Below are 14817 nucleotides of genomic sequence, written 5' to 3' on the forward strand. Positions count from 1 at the left end.
CCTCTTTTAAATTTTATATATATTTTTTTATGTTTTAATATTTTGTTAGAAACCGAGAATAAATAAAATTAAAGGTAAACAGCCAGGTCTGAATCTTGCAGCATCCCATCACGCACCTTTTGAATACAATTTTGAGGCAGCCCTTTTACCTCGTGGTTGTCCTGCCCTCCAACAGCCACTCTTAAGCCCCCCGGGGTCTCCGTCAGGTGCTTTTCCTGGAGCCCAGCTCTGTTCTGCCTTAGCATGCAGTACTGTGCAGAAGTGTTAGGCCGGGGGTAGGCAACCTCGGCTCTTTTATGACTCATGGACCTCAACTCCCAGTCATAAAAGAGCCAAGGTTGCCTACCCCTGTGTTAGGCCCCTGTGCAAAAAAGCTGCGATTCAGAATGCCTTCAGAAGCAGAAGCATTAATAGTTTGTTTTTTATCAATTAACAAAATGGAAAGTAAATGAACAGAAGAGAACGCCAAACCAAATAGGTATTTGGTGTGGCCACCCTTTGCCAGTTCTCTTAGGTCAGAGGTCCCCAACCTTTTGGGCACCAGGGACCGGTTACGTGAAGAGAGGTTTTCCTGCAGACCGGAGGGTGTGGTTTTGTGTGCTGCCTGCATCCCACGGATGGGGCTTTGCTTGCTTGGGCGGACTGGTTGCTGGCATGCTGCGGCCTGGTACCAGTCCACGGAAACGGGGGTTGGTGACCCTTGCCATCACGTCCCTCGTACCGATTCTCATCCTGGGATATGGCAGCTCAAAGAGGGACTTAACTGGCTCTTATGCCGCCCTTTCCCAGAACTTCAGCATCTCTGTGCCAAAGTGGACAAGATCTGCCAGCGCTCGGGCGTGGACTACATGCTGCCCGTGGCCCTGCAGCCAGAGGAGCAGCCTCCGGGGACCGAGGCCAAACTGCTGGGAAATAGGGATCACGTAAGCCTTCCGGCCACGTCCATGGATGTCCGAGTCGGAGCCCTCTCTCTCCCCCGCCTCTCGGACATTGAGGTAGGTCGCGGTTTGCCTTTGGGCTCGAGGGGAGGGGCAGCGTGGGGGCTGAGGAGATGCCAGCAGGCGGCACCTGGGCAACGACGAGGGCAAAGCCGGTCCCCTCAGGACTGGCAGAAATCTTCCAAACTGCGCCTGGCTTTACAAAGTGTTTCACCGCAGTGTCCAAAGTTATTAATATAGGCAGTCCTCAACTTTTGACCACAGTTGCGCCTCAAATTTCCATTGCTAAGCGAGACACTTGTTAATTTTGCCCCGTTTTACGACCTTTCTTGCCACAGTTGTTAAGGGAATCACTGCAGTTGTTAAGTTAGTATAGTGGCTGTTAAGAGAATCCAGCTTCTTCCCCCACTGACTTTGCTTCTCAGGACGCAAAAGGGGATGACGTGACCCCCTCCGGGACGCCACATCCGTCATAAATACGAGTCAATTGCCAAGCGGCCAAATCTTGATCACGTGACCCTGGGGACGCTGGAACGCCCATAAGCGTGAAAAAGGGGTCATGTCGCTTTTTTCAGTGCTGTTGAAACTTTGAACAGTCACTAAACAAACTGTTGTAAATGGAGGACTGTAAAGCCAAAGGGCCAGGTTCATCAGTCCCTGGTCACTCCAGCAGGAGAAGCAGAGATCCTGCCAGCTTCCCTTTAATAGTAGTAGTAGTAGTAGTAGTAGTAGTAGTAAAGTTGGAAGGGACCTTGGAGGTCATCTAGTCCAACCCCTGCTCAGGCAGGAAACCCTATACCATTTCGGACAAATGGCTGTCCAGTCTCTTCTTAAAAACTTCCAGTGTTGGAGCATTCACTGCTTCTGAAGGCAGGTGGTTCCACTGGTTAATTGTTCTAACTGTCGGGAAGTTTCTTCCTGACAGTGAGACCATTCAGTGAGACTTTGTGACCATTCCACTTGGTTTGCCTGCCTCGGGTGCCCTTCAGGGGAGCCCGGAGGGCCTACCCAAAAGGCCTGCCCAGAATTTAGCATCTTGAGGGGAAAATCCGCTCTCGGAGCAGAAGGAAACAGCCGGTCGAGTTGCGGGTGTGAGCCCAGAATGAGCCCGAGGTGTGTTTGTGTGAGGGGTTTTTTCCTCTCCGCTCTGGAGTTAACGCTTCTCTCGGAGTCATTCTCCCCACAGATTGGGCCGTTGGTGTCTTCCTGCGTGCCCACTTCCTGCCCAAAAGGTGCCGGTGGCGTTTCTTCATTTGCCCTTTCATTTACGCTTCCTCCTTTCCAGGCCCAAGTTAGCTCCCTCTCACTCCAGTCTCTCTTTTTGTCTTTAAAGGTATCTGAGGATCATATCACCTTGACGCTGGCGGGTGAGTGTCCTAACCGTGTTGGGAGGAGGGCTGGCACAGGCGCCCGTGCAGGGGATGAAGGGCTTGATCCAGAAGCTGCTTGGTGGCTTCTTTGTGGGGCCTCTCGTCTCAGCTGATGGTGGGTAGGGCGCTTGGGGACTCGGGAGAAGAGGGGCGGGGGGGCATGGAGGTGCCAGGCTGGCTCTGACTGACGGGTCCTGGTCCCACTCTGCAGCTAGCTTTGGGCAAAACTGGCCTTTGAAAACAGTGGCCGTGATGCCCCACAGCCGCTCTCTGAGTGGGCCTCATGTTGACCGATGCTTCCTGGCGTGACCCTCCGTGTGCCCCCCTCCCTCCAGGCGGGCGCTGCCGCAGAGGAGTCTCGTAAAGTGGCCGACCCCTGTGACCCTCTAGCAATGGGGAGAGTTTGCCGTTGGCCCCCAACTTTTCCGCCTTGGCAGACCCGCGTGGGTGGCCACGTGAATGGCAAATGTGAACGCTTGAACACAACTCCATTGGTGCAAGCAGCCGGTGGGTGTGCCTTCTGTTCACATGGGTGGAGCTTTGCGTGCAAGCACACGTGTCCACCGCTCCTGCCACTGGAGCTTCACACGCTCGCTTGCCCATCGCTCACGTGGCCCGTTTTCAAACCGGCCGTGGCCCGGGGGTTGGGGACCCCGACTTGGAAGCAGAGAAGGGCCTCATTGGCTGCTGTCCAGCAACAGTCCAGATGGTCCTCATATAACAACCCTAATTGGAACAGGACTTCCATCCCTAAGCAAAGCAGCTGTTTGGCCAAACACGTAATTGCATTGCTTCACGATGGCGGCTCCATTAGTGCCGGCTGTGTCACTGGGTGGGAGCCTCACACATTGTCCCTCTGCCTCTTCGCCAGGGGCCAAGGAGGGGAGCAAGCCAGCTCCCTTTGGCAGGAGAGGGTCTGCTTCAACCCCCCCCCCAAGCCCCCAAATGTTGAGTCTGTGAGCAGAGGGGCACTGCAACAGCCGTAATTTCAAGAACTGGACATACGTCCCATTCATAACTTTTAACAACTGCTGACCAAATGGCTGTTAAGTGAGGACCTCCTGTAGGGGTCCCTCAGTCCAAGCACTGGCTCCAGACGATGCCCAGCCTCGGAGCCGCACCTGGTAACTTGGGCAAAATAAGACGGCTTTTGGGTGTCCGAGGCGGGATCCTGGCTTGGTGTTAGTTTTAAGAAGCTTGGAAGGCGGGTTTTGTGTGGGGAGGCCAGACAGAGAGCCCCCCCACGTTGACCTGTGGTGCGGTTGCCTTCCCAGGTGACCCCACCAAGGCGGCCCTCCCCCTCAGGAGCGTCTCCCGCTGGGAATGCTGCCTGCCTCTGGGCTGCCTCATCCTGCACGTCTCTGCAAAAGCCGCCCGGGAAATTTGCTTCCAGTGCAGAATCCCAATGCCCAGCCCTGGTGAGCAGAAGCGGGAAGGGAAGACAGGCAAAAGGGCTGCCGTTGCTGCGGGGGGGGGGGAGGCAAGGTCCGTCGGCCTCCGTTCAGCGTCTGCCCCTTCTCTGGCACCTGCCCTGCACGGAGGCTTCTGCGCCACAGCTTGGCACGGACCCTCAAGGGACCCCCTTTGGCAGCCCTTCCCTGCTCCTCCCCCAGCCGGCCCTGGTGCCCAGAGGGGCCAGGATAATGACCAGGGTTTGCTGCTTCTTCCCAGGGCTGGGCAGCCAGGAGGCCCTGGTCATCCGGGAAGCGTCCCAGGGCGAGAGGCAGCTTCCCAAGCTCAGGCACTGCCTGGCAGCCAGGCTCAGCGACGCCTCCCGCGTGCAGGAGCTCAGCCCGGAGCAAGGATGGGAGGAGCTTGTGTCGCTGGGAGTCTTCTACCCAGGCCAGGTGAGGAGTGGGAGGCTTTTGTACCTGTTGCTGTGGAAATTGGTGTGGAAAAATGCTGCGTGTGGGGGAGGGGGGGTGGCAGCCTCTGTGCGCCCCTCTTGTTTCAGCCGTGCCTGCTGGAGCCCCAGCACCCTCTGGGCAGGAAGGCAGACACCGTCCCTATTTCACAATCCAAGTACTTCTCCATCTTGCAGCCTTTGTTAACTGCTGGATTATTTTTATTTACCGATTCAATTTCTGTCCCCCCTTTATTATTCTTTCAGATAACTTAAGAGAGCAAACATACCTCCCTCCTCCCCTTTTCCCTACAAAAACAACCCTGTGAGGTGGGTTGGGCTGAGAGAGGGACTAGCCCAGGTCCCTCGACCCGGTTTCATGCCTAAGACAGGACTAGAACTCGCATCTCCTGATTTTTAGACCAGCATCTGCTGCAATTCATGGTTTAGTCCCCATTTTTTCTCCCAGCAGAGACCAGAAAGTGCTGAGTCAGGTGAGCCACGAGTGGCTTCTACTCCTGAGCCCATGGTGCTCGATGCCGCTGCTGGGCAGCCGTTGCAGCCCCCTGTTCTTCCCTGGCACCCCCATGGCAGAAAGAGAGCCTGGGAGGGGGTCCTCTTGCAGCTGGAGAAGAAGACCAGGCTTCACTCCGTGGGGCCTGCAGGCTACCCTGGGCTGCAGTAAGTGCTTGCATTTTGTGCTGAATTTGGAATCGGTTTGGTCTTCCCGCAAAGGCCGGAGCCAGCAGGCCAGGCCCCGATTCTAGGGTAGTTTCAGCGAGAAGACGCTCCCTGGCCATGGAGGAGGTTCATGGGTGGGTTAACATCCATGTTCAGCTGGGGTATTGGGGGGACGACACTTGGGGTCAGGGGTCCCCCCTTGTATGTCTTTCTTGGCAGACTCCTTCAAAACGTGTAAAACTACCGCTTTATAGAGCCTTAGTAAGGTCACCCCTGGAATGCTGCATCCAGTTTTGGTCATCATGTTGCAAAAAAAGATGTTGAGACTTTGGGAAAAGTGCAGAGAAGAGCAACTAGAACGATGAAGACATATGAAGAACGGTTGCAAGGATTTGGGTACAGTCAGTCTAGAGAAAAGAAGGACTAGGGGGGACATGAGGGGCTGCCACAGAAGAGGGGGTCAAACTGTTCTCCAAAACACCAGTGGGCAGGACAAGAAACATTGGATGGAAACTAATCAAGGAGAGAAGCAGGCTAGAAATAAGGAGAAACTTTCTTACAGTGAGAACAATTAACCAGTGGAACGGACGTTGCCTTCAGAAGTTGTGGTCACTGGAGGTTTTTAAGAAGAGACTGGACAGCCACTTGTCTGAAATGGCATATAGGGTCTCCTGCTTGAGCAGGGGGCTGGACTAGAAGACCTCCAAGGTCCCTTACAGTTGTATTCTAATTGTAATTGATTGTAAAACTCCTCGCATGTGGGGTGCACAGCTCTTCCCCCCCCAGACACTCCGAGGGGGGCAGATCCTCTCTTCCCTTTCGCTCATCAGGGCTCAATCGTCTCCCGCTCTGCCCTTGATCTGAGGCCCTGTTTTCTGGGCCCAAATTAGCCCCAGAGAACAGAAGGCTGGAGTATTTATTGGTTATTTATTATGAAATTTATTTGCCGCCCATCTTGTATCCAAGGGCAGCTTATAACATAAAAACTTTAAAAGACATTAAAACCACCACCAATTATAAAATGACACCGCAGGTAAAATGATGATGATCATGATCATGATGATGATAAAGTTGGAAGGGACCTTGGAGGTCATCTAGTCCATCCCCCTGCTCAGGCAAGAAACCCTATACCATTTCAGACAAATGGCTGTCCAGTCTCTTCTTAAAGACTTCCAGTGTTGGCGCATTCACCACTTCTGGAGGCAGGTAGTTCCACTGGTTAATTGTCCTCACTGTCAAGAAGTTTCTCCTTCGTTCCCGGTTGCTTCTCTCCTTGATTAGTTTCCATCTGTTGCTTCTTGTCCTTCCTTCAGGCGCTTTGGAGAATAGCTTGACTCCCTCTTCTTTGGGGCAGCCCCTGAGATACTGGAAGACTGCTATCCTGTCCCCCCTCGTCCTTCTCTTCATTAAACTGGACATACCCAATTCCAGCAACCTTTCCTTATATGCTTTATCCTCGGCAAAGGAGACAGGCGGGATTAGGTTACTGCAGGAGCGAAGCGGGTTAAGTTATCGGTGGGAGCTTGGAAGAGTCGGGAGGGCCTGGCTACCCCTGCTCCCCTCTGCCCTTCTCCAGATGCAGCCAGAGAGCAGAAACGGAGCCCACCAGCCATTCCGCAGCCCTCCTGGGAAGCTGCAGCCCAGAAGGCGCCTTCCTTCCAGACGGCTCTCCGTGTCCGGTAAGTGTTCATGGTAGGCCCAAAAGCCAGATTAGGAAAGGTCCCCACTAGGGCAGCCTGGTGTCCTGCGGGATCCACTCCAGAAGGAAGGGGCTGCTTAGCTTTCCTTTCTGGGTCCCCTTGGTGGGAGGGACCCCCTCTTTGGCTGCAACTTGTGCCTCCTGTTAGAGTCCATCTTGGTCCCGTTCATAGCAGTGAGGAGAGGAGATGAGGCATCAAGAACCAGACCACATTTGTGGCTCAGATGAACATGAGCTGGGGATTAATCAAGCCCACGTCAGTCTTTCCTGGGAGGGAAAATCAGTCAGATGTGGGCAGACTAGTAGAACATGACAGTGCAGGACATCCCTGTTGCTGGGAAGATTGGAAAACCGTCTCAACTGTAATTAGGGAACAATTTAAAACAATTAAGATAATTGAATTAAAAACAATTACAAGCATGCTGTAGTTGGGAAACAAGAAACAATGAACGGAAACTAATCAAGGAGAACCAACTTAGAATTAAGGAGAAATTTCCTGGCAGCGTGAGCAATTAACCAGTGGAACGGAAGTTGCCTCCAGAAGTGGTGGGGGCTCCGTCACTGGAGGCTTTTAAGAAGAGACTGGACAGCCATTGGTCTGGAGTGGTCTAGGGCAGGGGTAGGCAACCTTGGCTCTTTTATGACTCGTGGACTTCAATTCCTGGCTCAGGAATTCTGGGAGTTGAAGTCCACGAGTCATAAAAGAGCCAAGGTTGCCTACCCCTGGAGGGGGTTGGACTAGAAGACCTCCTCTATTCTGACTGATTGATTGATTGAAGCTGTTTAGATTGATGATTCAGTGCTGTAAAACAGGAAATAAATGGGGGGGGGGACAGCTAGGCAGAAGCCTCCAACCTTTTGGGCACCAGGAACCGGTTCTATGGAGAAAGATTTTTCCGTGGACCAGAGGGGGCCTGATTTCGTGTGCTGCCTGCATCCCACGGATGTGGCTTCGCTTGTTTACACAATCGATTGCTGGCATGCCACGGCCTGGTGCCAGTCCACGGACTGGGGGTTGGGGACCTCTGAGCTAGAGATTGGCATCTCTTGCTGACCTCCCAGCCGTCCACCTCTCCTCTGTTCCCTTTCTGGATTGTAGTGAGACTGGAGGAGAGCTGCCCTTCAGGGGCTGGCCGGCTGGGGGCTTTGGGGGGAGCTGCTGCTGGAGCCCCCAAGGAAAATGTCTCTCTAGCTCAGTGGTTCTCAACCTTTCTAATGCCGCGACCCCATAATACAGTTCCCCATATTGTGGTGACCCCCAACCACTTATACATCACCGGGTGCCAGGGGCGTGGCCAAAGAAAAGGGGAAAAAAATGGCGGACAGCCTTGTTTGGCGACCCCCGTGAAATGGTCGTTCGACCCCAAATGGGGTCCCGACCCACAGGTTGAGAACCACTGCTCTAGCTGCTGGAGCCAGCTGGCACCAGGCGGCCTTTGCTTGGCAAGTCAGCCAGTATGTGCCCTTTGGCCGAGGACAACTCAGGGAGCCCAGTTCGGCTGGCAGAGTCCACCATCGGGGGTGAGGGAGCTCCTGGGGAGAGCCGCTGTCGAGATGGGGTGGGCAGCAGCTGTTGGGGGAGTCCGGCTGGTAGGGAGAGGGTGGGAGGCCCAGTGGCAGGAGACAGACAGCTGCAGCCGAGACACTCTGACCGGAATGATAGATTTGGGTGCTCCCGGCCTCTTGGTTCTTCAAACTCAGGTGCTGGTGTTATGTTTTCAGGTGGTCAAGGACCTCGAGGGTGAGCCCCTGGCAGTGACCCATTCTGCAGGTACAACAGCTTTGGAGCAGCTATTAGCTCTGATCCTAGCCCAGGGTAGGCCACCTTGGCTCTTTTATGACTGGTGGATTTCAACTCCCAGAATTCCTGGGCCAGCATGGCTCAGCTTGCAAACCTCTCCCTTTCCCCTCAGCATGGCTGGCTCAGGAATTCTGGGAATTGAAATCCATGAGTCATAAAAGAGCCGAGGTTGCCTACCCCTGCCCTAGACCAGGGTGGACTTCAACTCCCAGAATTCCTCAGCCAGCCTCCATTTTGTTTGTTAGATTTAAGACAGGAGTCTTCAAACTTGGCCCTTTTATGACTTGTGGACTTCAACTCCCAGAATTCCTGAGCCACCATGGCTCAGCTTGCAAACCTCTCCCTTTCCCTTCAGGAATTCTGGGAGTTGAAGTCCACGAGTCATAAAAGAGCTGAGGTTGCCTACCCCTCGCCTAGCCCTAAGTCCCACGCCAAGCAACAGCCTTTGGGGAATCCACCACTCTTCCTCCTCACTGCAAGAGAAGGACCCATTCGCTGCTCTCCAGAGTGCAGAGACGCCTCTTGGCCTCTTTGCACTAGGCCTCCCCTGGCCCTGCAGGAGGAGGCTGGGCGGGAAAGGCTCCTCTGGCCTTCGGGGCTGTTTCACCCAGGGCCGGCTCTGCGTTCGAGGTCCACGCTGTTCTGTTTATGGAGGAGGAGCGATTCAGCTGGAGGGAGGGAGACAGGGCAGGGAAGCTCTTCGTTCTGGAACAGACCACCTGCAAGCCTTGTGCCTTTGGCAAGCAGGAGGTCTGATCTCCTTCTTCCTTGACCCCAGCAGGCCTCCTCTGGGTCGGAGTCAACAAGGGAACACACGGGAAGCCCCCAAGCCTCACCGTGAAGGAAGAAGAGGCACATCTCCCAGCCAAGAAGACTTGCTTTGAGCTGTAGCTCTTCCGCCTCTGCACACACACACACAACACAGGCACTGCTCAAACGTGGGGAGGGGTCTGAGCCTCCCCCTGCAGGCGGTGTTCTGGCAGTGGAAAACCCATTTCTGTGTAAACCACTTGTGCAGAAGTCCTTCTCATTTCTGAGCTTCGGTCTTGAAATGTAGCTCTTTTAAAAGGCTCACTGGGAGCCTCCAATGCGTCTCCTGGGCAAAAGCAGGTGGCTGACCCCCCCCCCATTGGAGCTTAACGGGGGAGAACAAGACCTGGAAGGCATCGGGTGTCACCTGCTGATGGTTACAAGCAAGAGAAGAGGGCTTGGAAGCCACAGTCCCGTCTACTGCCCACAACTGCTGAAGTGGGAGAGAGGAAAGTCTTAAAGCTGGGCAACGTTCTGCAAATTCTCCGTTCCGTTGAATTATCTAAAGCAGGGGTCCCCAACCGTGGCAACTTTTAAGACCTGTGGACTTCAACTCCCAGAATTACCCAGCCAGCATGTGCTGGCTGGAGAATTCTGGGAGTTGAAGTCCACAGGTCTTAAAGTTGCCGAGGTTGGGGACCCCTGCTCTAAAAGTCCTTTGTTCTGGAATTCGCTAGATAAGCATTTTTGAAAATAATGTTCAAGTTAGATGAAAATAAGTGGACTTCCAATTCCCAGAATTCAAGCATGTGTTGAAGTCCACGTATCTTCAGGTTGACCACATGCCTTAAACTGTTGAGGTTGAGACACACTAATCTAGATTATGGTGATGGTTCTTCCAGACAGTTGAAAGAGACAAGTTCTTCTTGAGCTTCTGAAATAGAAATAGAAATTGGGGTTGTTGTTTTTCCTTTAAGCAATTAGGGGAGCTTGTTTTCACTTCTTTGCTTGAATGCTTACAATATTTGTTGGCCTACAGTAACTTTCCCCAGTAGCTCTTAGCTGTTTTTCTCTGATATCTGTGATAATTATTTCAGTGTTCATCTTTATTAGGGGTACTTTGTGCAATTACTATAAAAAAACAAGGGTGTTTTTCCAAAAATAATAGTAAAGAGAAGGACTGTAAACTTACAAACCGTATAAATTAATAGAAAAATAAAACAATTTATTGGATGATGAGACTACTTTATGAACAAGGTACTATACCAAGTATAGATACACATAAAACACATTGGGATCCGTGACTTGTGAGGTGCCAACTAAGGTTTCAAGGAATGGTGTCCAGTGCTGGATTCTGAGCAAAATCTGGTTCGCCTGCAGCTGAGAGAGCTGTGAAGATGCAACATGCATGCATTAAGCATACAAACAGGCTGCACCGGGTTGCAACAAAGCAGTGGCAACTTGTTGGACAGCCCTGAGTAAAAGCAGAACAGCAGGCACAGAAGCAAACCCTGTAAATAACAAGTTGGAAAGTTTTTCATAACCCACCTGGTGACCTTTGGCCCCTTTGAGGCCAGCATGCTAGCTGCACAATCTCGGATAGAACCAAGGATATGGTGGTTTGCTGGGCCACCAGTTCCCGCCTGATTATTCCTCCTGTTCCCATGAGGGGCCAATTCAGCTTGCTATGGAAATTTTCTCAAAGGGTGCTTTAAGTCGTTCAGATTTAGGGGGGGGGGAGGCGGTGTATCTCACATTTGGTGATGAACGTGGATGGAAGGAATGAAAGAACGAAGCCAGAATTCGCCCGCTGGGTGACTGTTTCGAGTCAAGAATTTAAGGCCAGGCCTTTACTCGAAGCAGCCACCCGGCGGCCAATGACGTGGGCGGCGTTGGCTGGACAGGCAGAAATTGGGGGGCCACGAGGTTGGGGGGTGCCGGGCTGAAGTGGGGTTTGGCTAGAGAGCAACAATAAAGAGTGTGTGTGTGTTAGTTAGTTACACGGCCAATGTCCTAATTGATGCGGAGAGAAACGGCGCCGAAAAGGCCATGCATCCCAAGGCGGGATCCCGACCCTTTGAGTCAGGAATGGGGATCTCCTTGAGCGCCGATTCCTAGCAAACCTCCCGCCGGAGCCGCAAGGGAGGCCAGCGGCCTCAGGCGCTTCTTCCAGAGGGAGCGAACCTCTCCCCAGAGGCCAGGTGGGCTCCCCTCCGCGGGGGCTGCTGCCCTAAAGCCCGCCCGGGAACCCCCTTCGGAGCGGCCCGCCCAGGCCGAGCCTCTGCCTGACTGACGTCGAGGATGCGGCCGGGAGCCGGACTTCAACTCCCGAGAGGCGGCGCTCCGAAAGGCCTCTTCCGATTGGCTAAGGAGCACTTCGGGCCCTCTCTCGCCACGCCCCTCCGCCAGCCCCGGGCGCGGATTGGCGGGGCGCGGCGACCGCGGAAGCGGCCGGCCCAGCATGGACGAGGCGGGGGCGCGGGAGCTGCTGGCCTTCCTCCGGCCCGAGGCCCGCGGGGACCTGAAGGGCGGCGCCGTCCGCTTCGTGCTGGGGCTGACCGGGGGCGCCGAGGGCCGCCGGCTGCTGCTCGACCGCCCGGACTTCCTGGAGGCGCTGCTGGCGCTGAGCGGCGACCCGAGCCTCGCGGTGGCCGAGCCCGCCTTGCACGCGCTGGTCAACCTGGCGGCGGAGCCGGGGGCGGCCGGAGCGCTGCGGGGCGGGCTGCCGGACCTGCTGCGCCGCCTGCTCGACCCCGCCTTCCCCCTGGCCCAGGCGGCCTGCACGCTGCTGGCCAACTGGTCCCGCGAGGAGGGCCCCTGCCGGGAGCTCTGGGCCGAGCTGCGGCGGGGCGGCGCGGGGCTGCTGCCGCTGCTGGAGGCCTTCTGCGGGCCGGACCCGCGTCCCGGGGCGCCCTGGCACCACCTGGGCGCGCTGCTGGCCAACCTGAGCCAGCTCCCGGAGGCCCGCGACGCCCTGCTCGACCGCGCCGGGTAAGGCGGGCCGGGGGGGGGGCGCTCCGGACTGGCGGGGCGCGGCGGCTGACCCGGCTCTCGCCTTAGGTGCCTGGTGCAGAGGCTGCTGCCCTTCACGCAGGACGCGGGCTCGGCGGTCCGGCGGTGCGGCGTGGCGGGAACGCTGCGGAACTGTTGCTTCGACTCCCGTGAGTGGCACCGGCTTCGCTTCGGCTCTGGGCGAGCAGCGCCGGTCCGGTCTGGTCACGGGCTGTCTGCTTTCCAGGGCACCACGAGTGGCTGCTGAACGAGCAAGTGGACCTGCTGCCCTTCCTTCTCCTGCCCCTGGCGGGCCCCGAGGAACTCCCGGAGGATGAGATGGAAAGTGGGTGCCTTCTCCGGGCGAGGGACGGCAGGGGACAGAGACCCCCGGAGGCTACACCGTGGCTGGTGCCCTGCCCTGCGCCCTTCTTTGACCCACCCGCTCCTGAACCCCGCAGGACTGCCCCTGGATCTGCAGTATTTGCCAGCCGACAAGCAGCGGGAGCCGGAAGCTGACATTCGCAAGATGCTCCTGGAGACCCTCCTGCTGGTAGGTGGGCAGGTCGGGTGGGGGGAGGGTACGTGGGGGTGCTCTGTGCTCAGGAACCTGCCAAGTGGGCCCTGGAAGCAGCTTCCCCTGGGCTACGGAGCTCACCCACATCACCACCAAGATCTTGAGGGACCTCCCAGCTCTTCCCCACAAACCCTTGTGAATTGAGTCTCCCCCTGCCCCCCCCCCAGTGTGTCCCAATCTGCACCTTTTGTGCAACTCTGGAAAAGAGGGATCCTTTTGCTTCCTTGCATCAACTTTGTTGTGGACCTTGATGGCAAGGGGGAGGCCTGGAAGACACAGCCTGGGTCTCCTATCCCCCCCCCCCAAGAGCCTGCCCCACCCAACCAGGCTGCTGGATTCCTTTTCTGGCTGTGGGCAAGAGGTCCAGAGGTCTTCTGCTCCCAAGAAAGTGATCCTCCAAGGGGCGCAGCGCCCCAGGCTAATGGCTTCCCTCTAGAGCAGTGGTGGCGAACCTATGGCACGGGTGCCACAGGTGGCACTCGGAGCCCTCTCTGTGGGCACACGTGCCCTCGCCCCAGTCCTAGGCCTTCAGCTGGGTTATAAAACCTTTTTGCTGCTGTGTGCAAAAAAAAAAAAAAAAAGGTTCAATCAGTCAATTTCAACTTCTTGTGGGAAAAAAAAGATCTTGCAAAGTTGGAATTGATTGATTGAACTTTTTAGTCCCACCCAGTCTGCCGTTACCACTGCAGCCATGCCCACCCAATGGGCCACACCCACTCAATTGGCCACACCCAGCCAGCGTTTGACGATGCATAAGTGGGTTTTGGGTTGCAGTTTGGGCACTCGGTCTCTTAAAGGTTCACCATCACTGCTCTGGAGGCCCCACAGCCAGTGACCCCCCCTCCTCTTGACAGCTCACAGCCACCAAACCGGGGCGGCTCCAGGTGCGAGAGAAAGGCACCTACTTTGTCCTGCGAGAGTTGCACAAGTGGGAGGAGGACCGCGGAGTCCGCACTGCCTGCGAAAAGCTGATCCAGGTGAGGGGGGGGGCTTTGGACCCTTCCCTTATGATGAAGAGGGGGTGGGGAGTTTTAGACTACTCCTAGGTGCCCCCCTGAGGCCTGGAGGTGTTTGCCCTGAGCAGGTCCTGATTGGTGACGAGCCTGAGGCTGGGATGGAAAACCTGCTGGAGGTGAAGATCCCCCCAGAGGTGGAGCAGCAGCTGCAGCGCCTGGACCAGGAGGAGGAAGAGGAAAGAGCTGCGTGAAAGAGGGAGGAGCCCCCTCCATAGGTGGGTGAGAAAGAACTTCCTTCTTTGCAGCTGGTCCCGCTGTTTGGGCACCGAAAACCCGTCAACTCCTTTGCTGCCGAAGGCGCTCCTTGGCCCTGCCTAGTGACTGGACTGAGGGTCCCATGAAGGCCATTTCTCTGCAGCCTGGACAGGCAAGAACTGGCATCCCTCCAGCCCCCGGAAGAGGGGAGTGAAGGGGGCTGGAGCTCCCCTCAATAAAGGCTGCGGTGCACTTTTCTTCCTGGCCCTGCCCTCTTGCCTCGCTCAGGGAAGTGGGCAGTCTCACTAGGCGCCTCTGCCTGGCTGACAGGCGCTCCTTGGCCCTGGTGCCATGTTGCAGGTGCACAGTAGGTGAGGGAGCTGAGGTGGCCACTTTCTCTGGTCTGCAGGAAAAAGGTCCCCTCCTTTGCTGGCGAGGGGAGGGTCTCCTGGCTGCCAGCCCTACTTGTGGGGGAGGAGGCTGCTGCTCTGGAAGGGGCAGGAGTGAAACACAGCACAGGGCAAAAGGGGGCAGGGAGCACTGTGGAGGACCCTGCTGTTTTCAGGGCAGAAATGCAGCCTCTGGCTGGAGAATTCCCCCCCCCCCCAGGGCCAGTGTGAGGAGGGTGGACCCAGGGGAAGGGTCTGCAGAGACGGAAAAGGCCAGGCTCGGCTTTCATAAACAGTTGTGGATACTTGGAGGGTGGGGATGGGGGGGTGGTCTTGGTTTGGTCACATGAAGGGATATTTCCGTTTCAGAAGCCCTGAATGGGGGGGGGCAATGCTTGGAGCAGGCAGCCTTAGATTGGACACCCCCCCAACCATGGGGAGAGAGGGAAAGACCCTCTCCCCTTTTCAGAAAGCAGGGCGGGGGTAGCTGCTGAGCAAATGGACAAAGCCATCATTAAGTTGGGGGGCGAGGGGGGGGTTGGCCTGGAGCAACTGCTCTGGACAAGT

The 14817-nt window shown here is 56.0% G+C and overlaps 2 protein-coding genes across 7 annotated transcripts in view; both read left to right on the plus strand.

Moving 5' to 3' along the window:
- NUGGC (nuclear GTPase, germinal center associated) overlaps positions 1–9706 on the plus strand; it is a 37195-nt gene extending 27489 nt beyond the window's left edge. Inside the window, exons 23-30 of one of the 6 annotated variants that reach the window (XM_039321319.1) lie at positions 790–995; positions 2272–2305; positions 3583–3726; positions 3980–4155; positions 4621–4832; positions 6409–6511; positions 8254–8302; positions 9111–9706. In XM_039321319.1, coding sequence (XP_039177253.1) covers positions 790–995; positions 2272–2305; positions 3583–3726; positions 3980–4155; positions 4621–4832; positions 6409–6511; positions 8254–8302; positions 9111–9223 — 1037 coding nt within the window. In that variant the 3' untranslated portion in view covers positions 9224–9706. The other 5 variants (XM_039321321.1, XM_039321320.1, XM_039321322.1 and 2 more) reach the window with 5 other exon arrangements.
- Positions 9707–11501: 1795 nt separating this feature from the next.
- On the plus strand, positions 11502–14118 carry HGH1 (HGH1 homolog). Its single transcript, XM_039321329.1, has 6 exons — positions 11502–12073; positions 12143–12243; positions 12321–12419; positions 12535–12626; positions 13505–13627; positions 13735–14118. The coding sequence occupies exons 1-6, from the start codon at positions 11544–11546 to the stop codon at positions 13855–13857; spliced, it is 1068 nt and encodes a 355-aa protein (XP_039177263.1). The 5' UTR covers positions 11502–11543; the 3' UTR covers positions 13858–14118.
- The last annotated feature ends 699 nt before the right edge of the window (positions 14119–14817 follow it).

The sequence above is a fragment of the Crotalus tigris genome, unplaced genomic scaffold (assembly GCF_016545835.1).
Source record: "Crotalus tigris isolate CLP2741 ecotype Arizona unplaced genomic scaffold, ASM1654583v1 scf7180000023738.1706062, whole genome shotgun sequence".
Classification (NCBI taxonomy): Eukaryota; Metazoa; Chordata; class Lepidosauria; order Squamata; family Viperidae; genus Crotalus; species Crotalus tigris.

What these genes read in the sequence shown, in the direction of transcription:
- HGH1 (XM_039321329.1), top strand. Translation starts at nt 11,544, where the DNA reads ATGGACGAGGCGGGGGCGCGGGAGCTGCTGGCCTTCCTCCGGCCCGAG. An exon ending in CCCGGAGGATGAGATGGAAA is followed by an intron (nt 12,420 to 12,534) that starts GTGGGTGCCTTC and finishes TGAACCCCGCAG; the next exon opens with GACTGCCCCTGGATCTGCAG. An exon ending in TCCTGGAGACCCTCCTGCTG is followed by an intron (nt 12,627 to 13,504) that starts GTAGGTGGGCAG and finishes TCCTCTTGACAG; the next exon opens with CTCACAGCCACCAAACCGGG.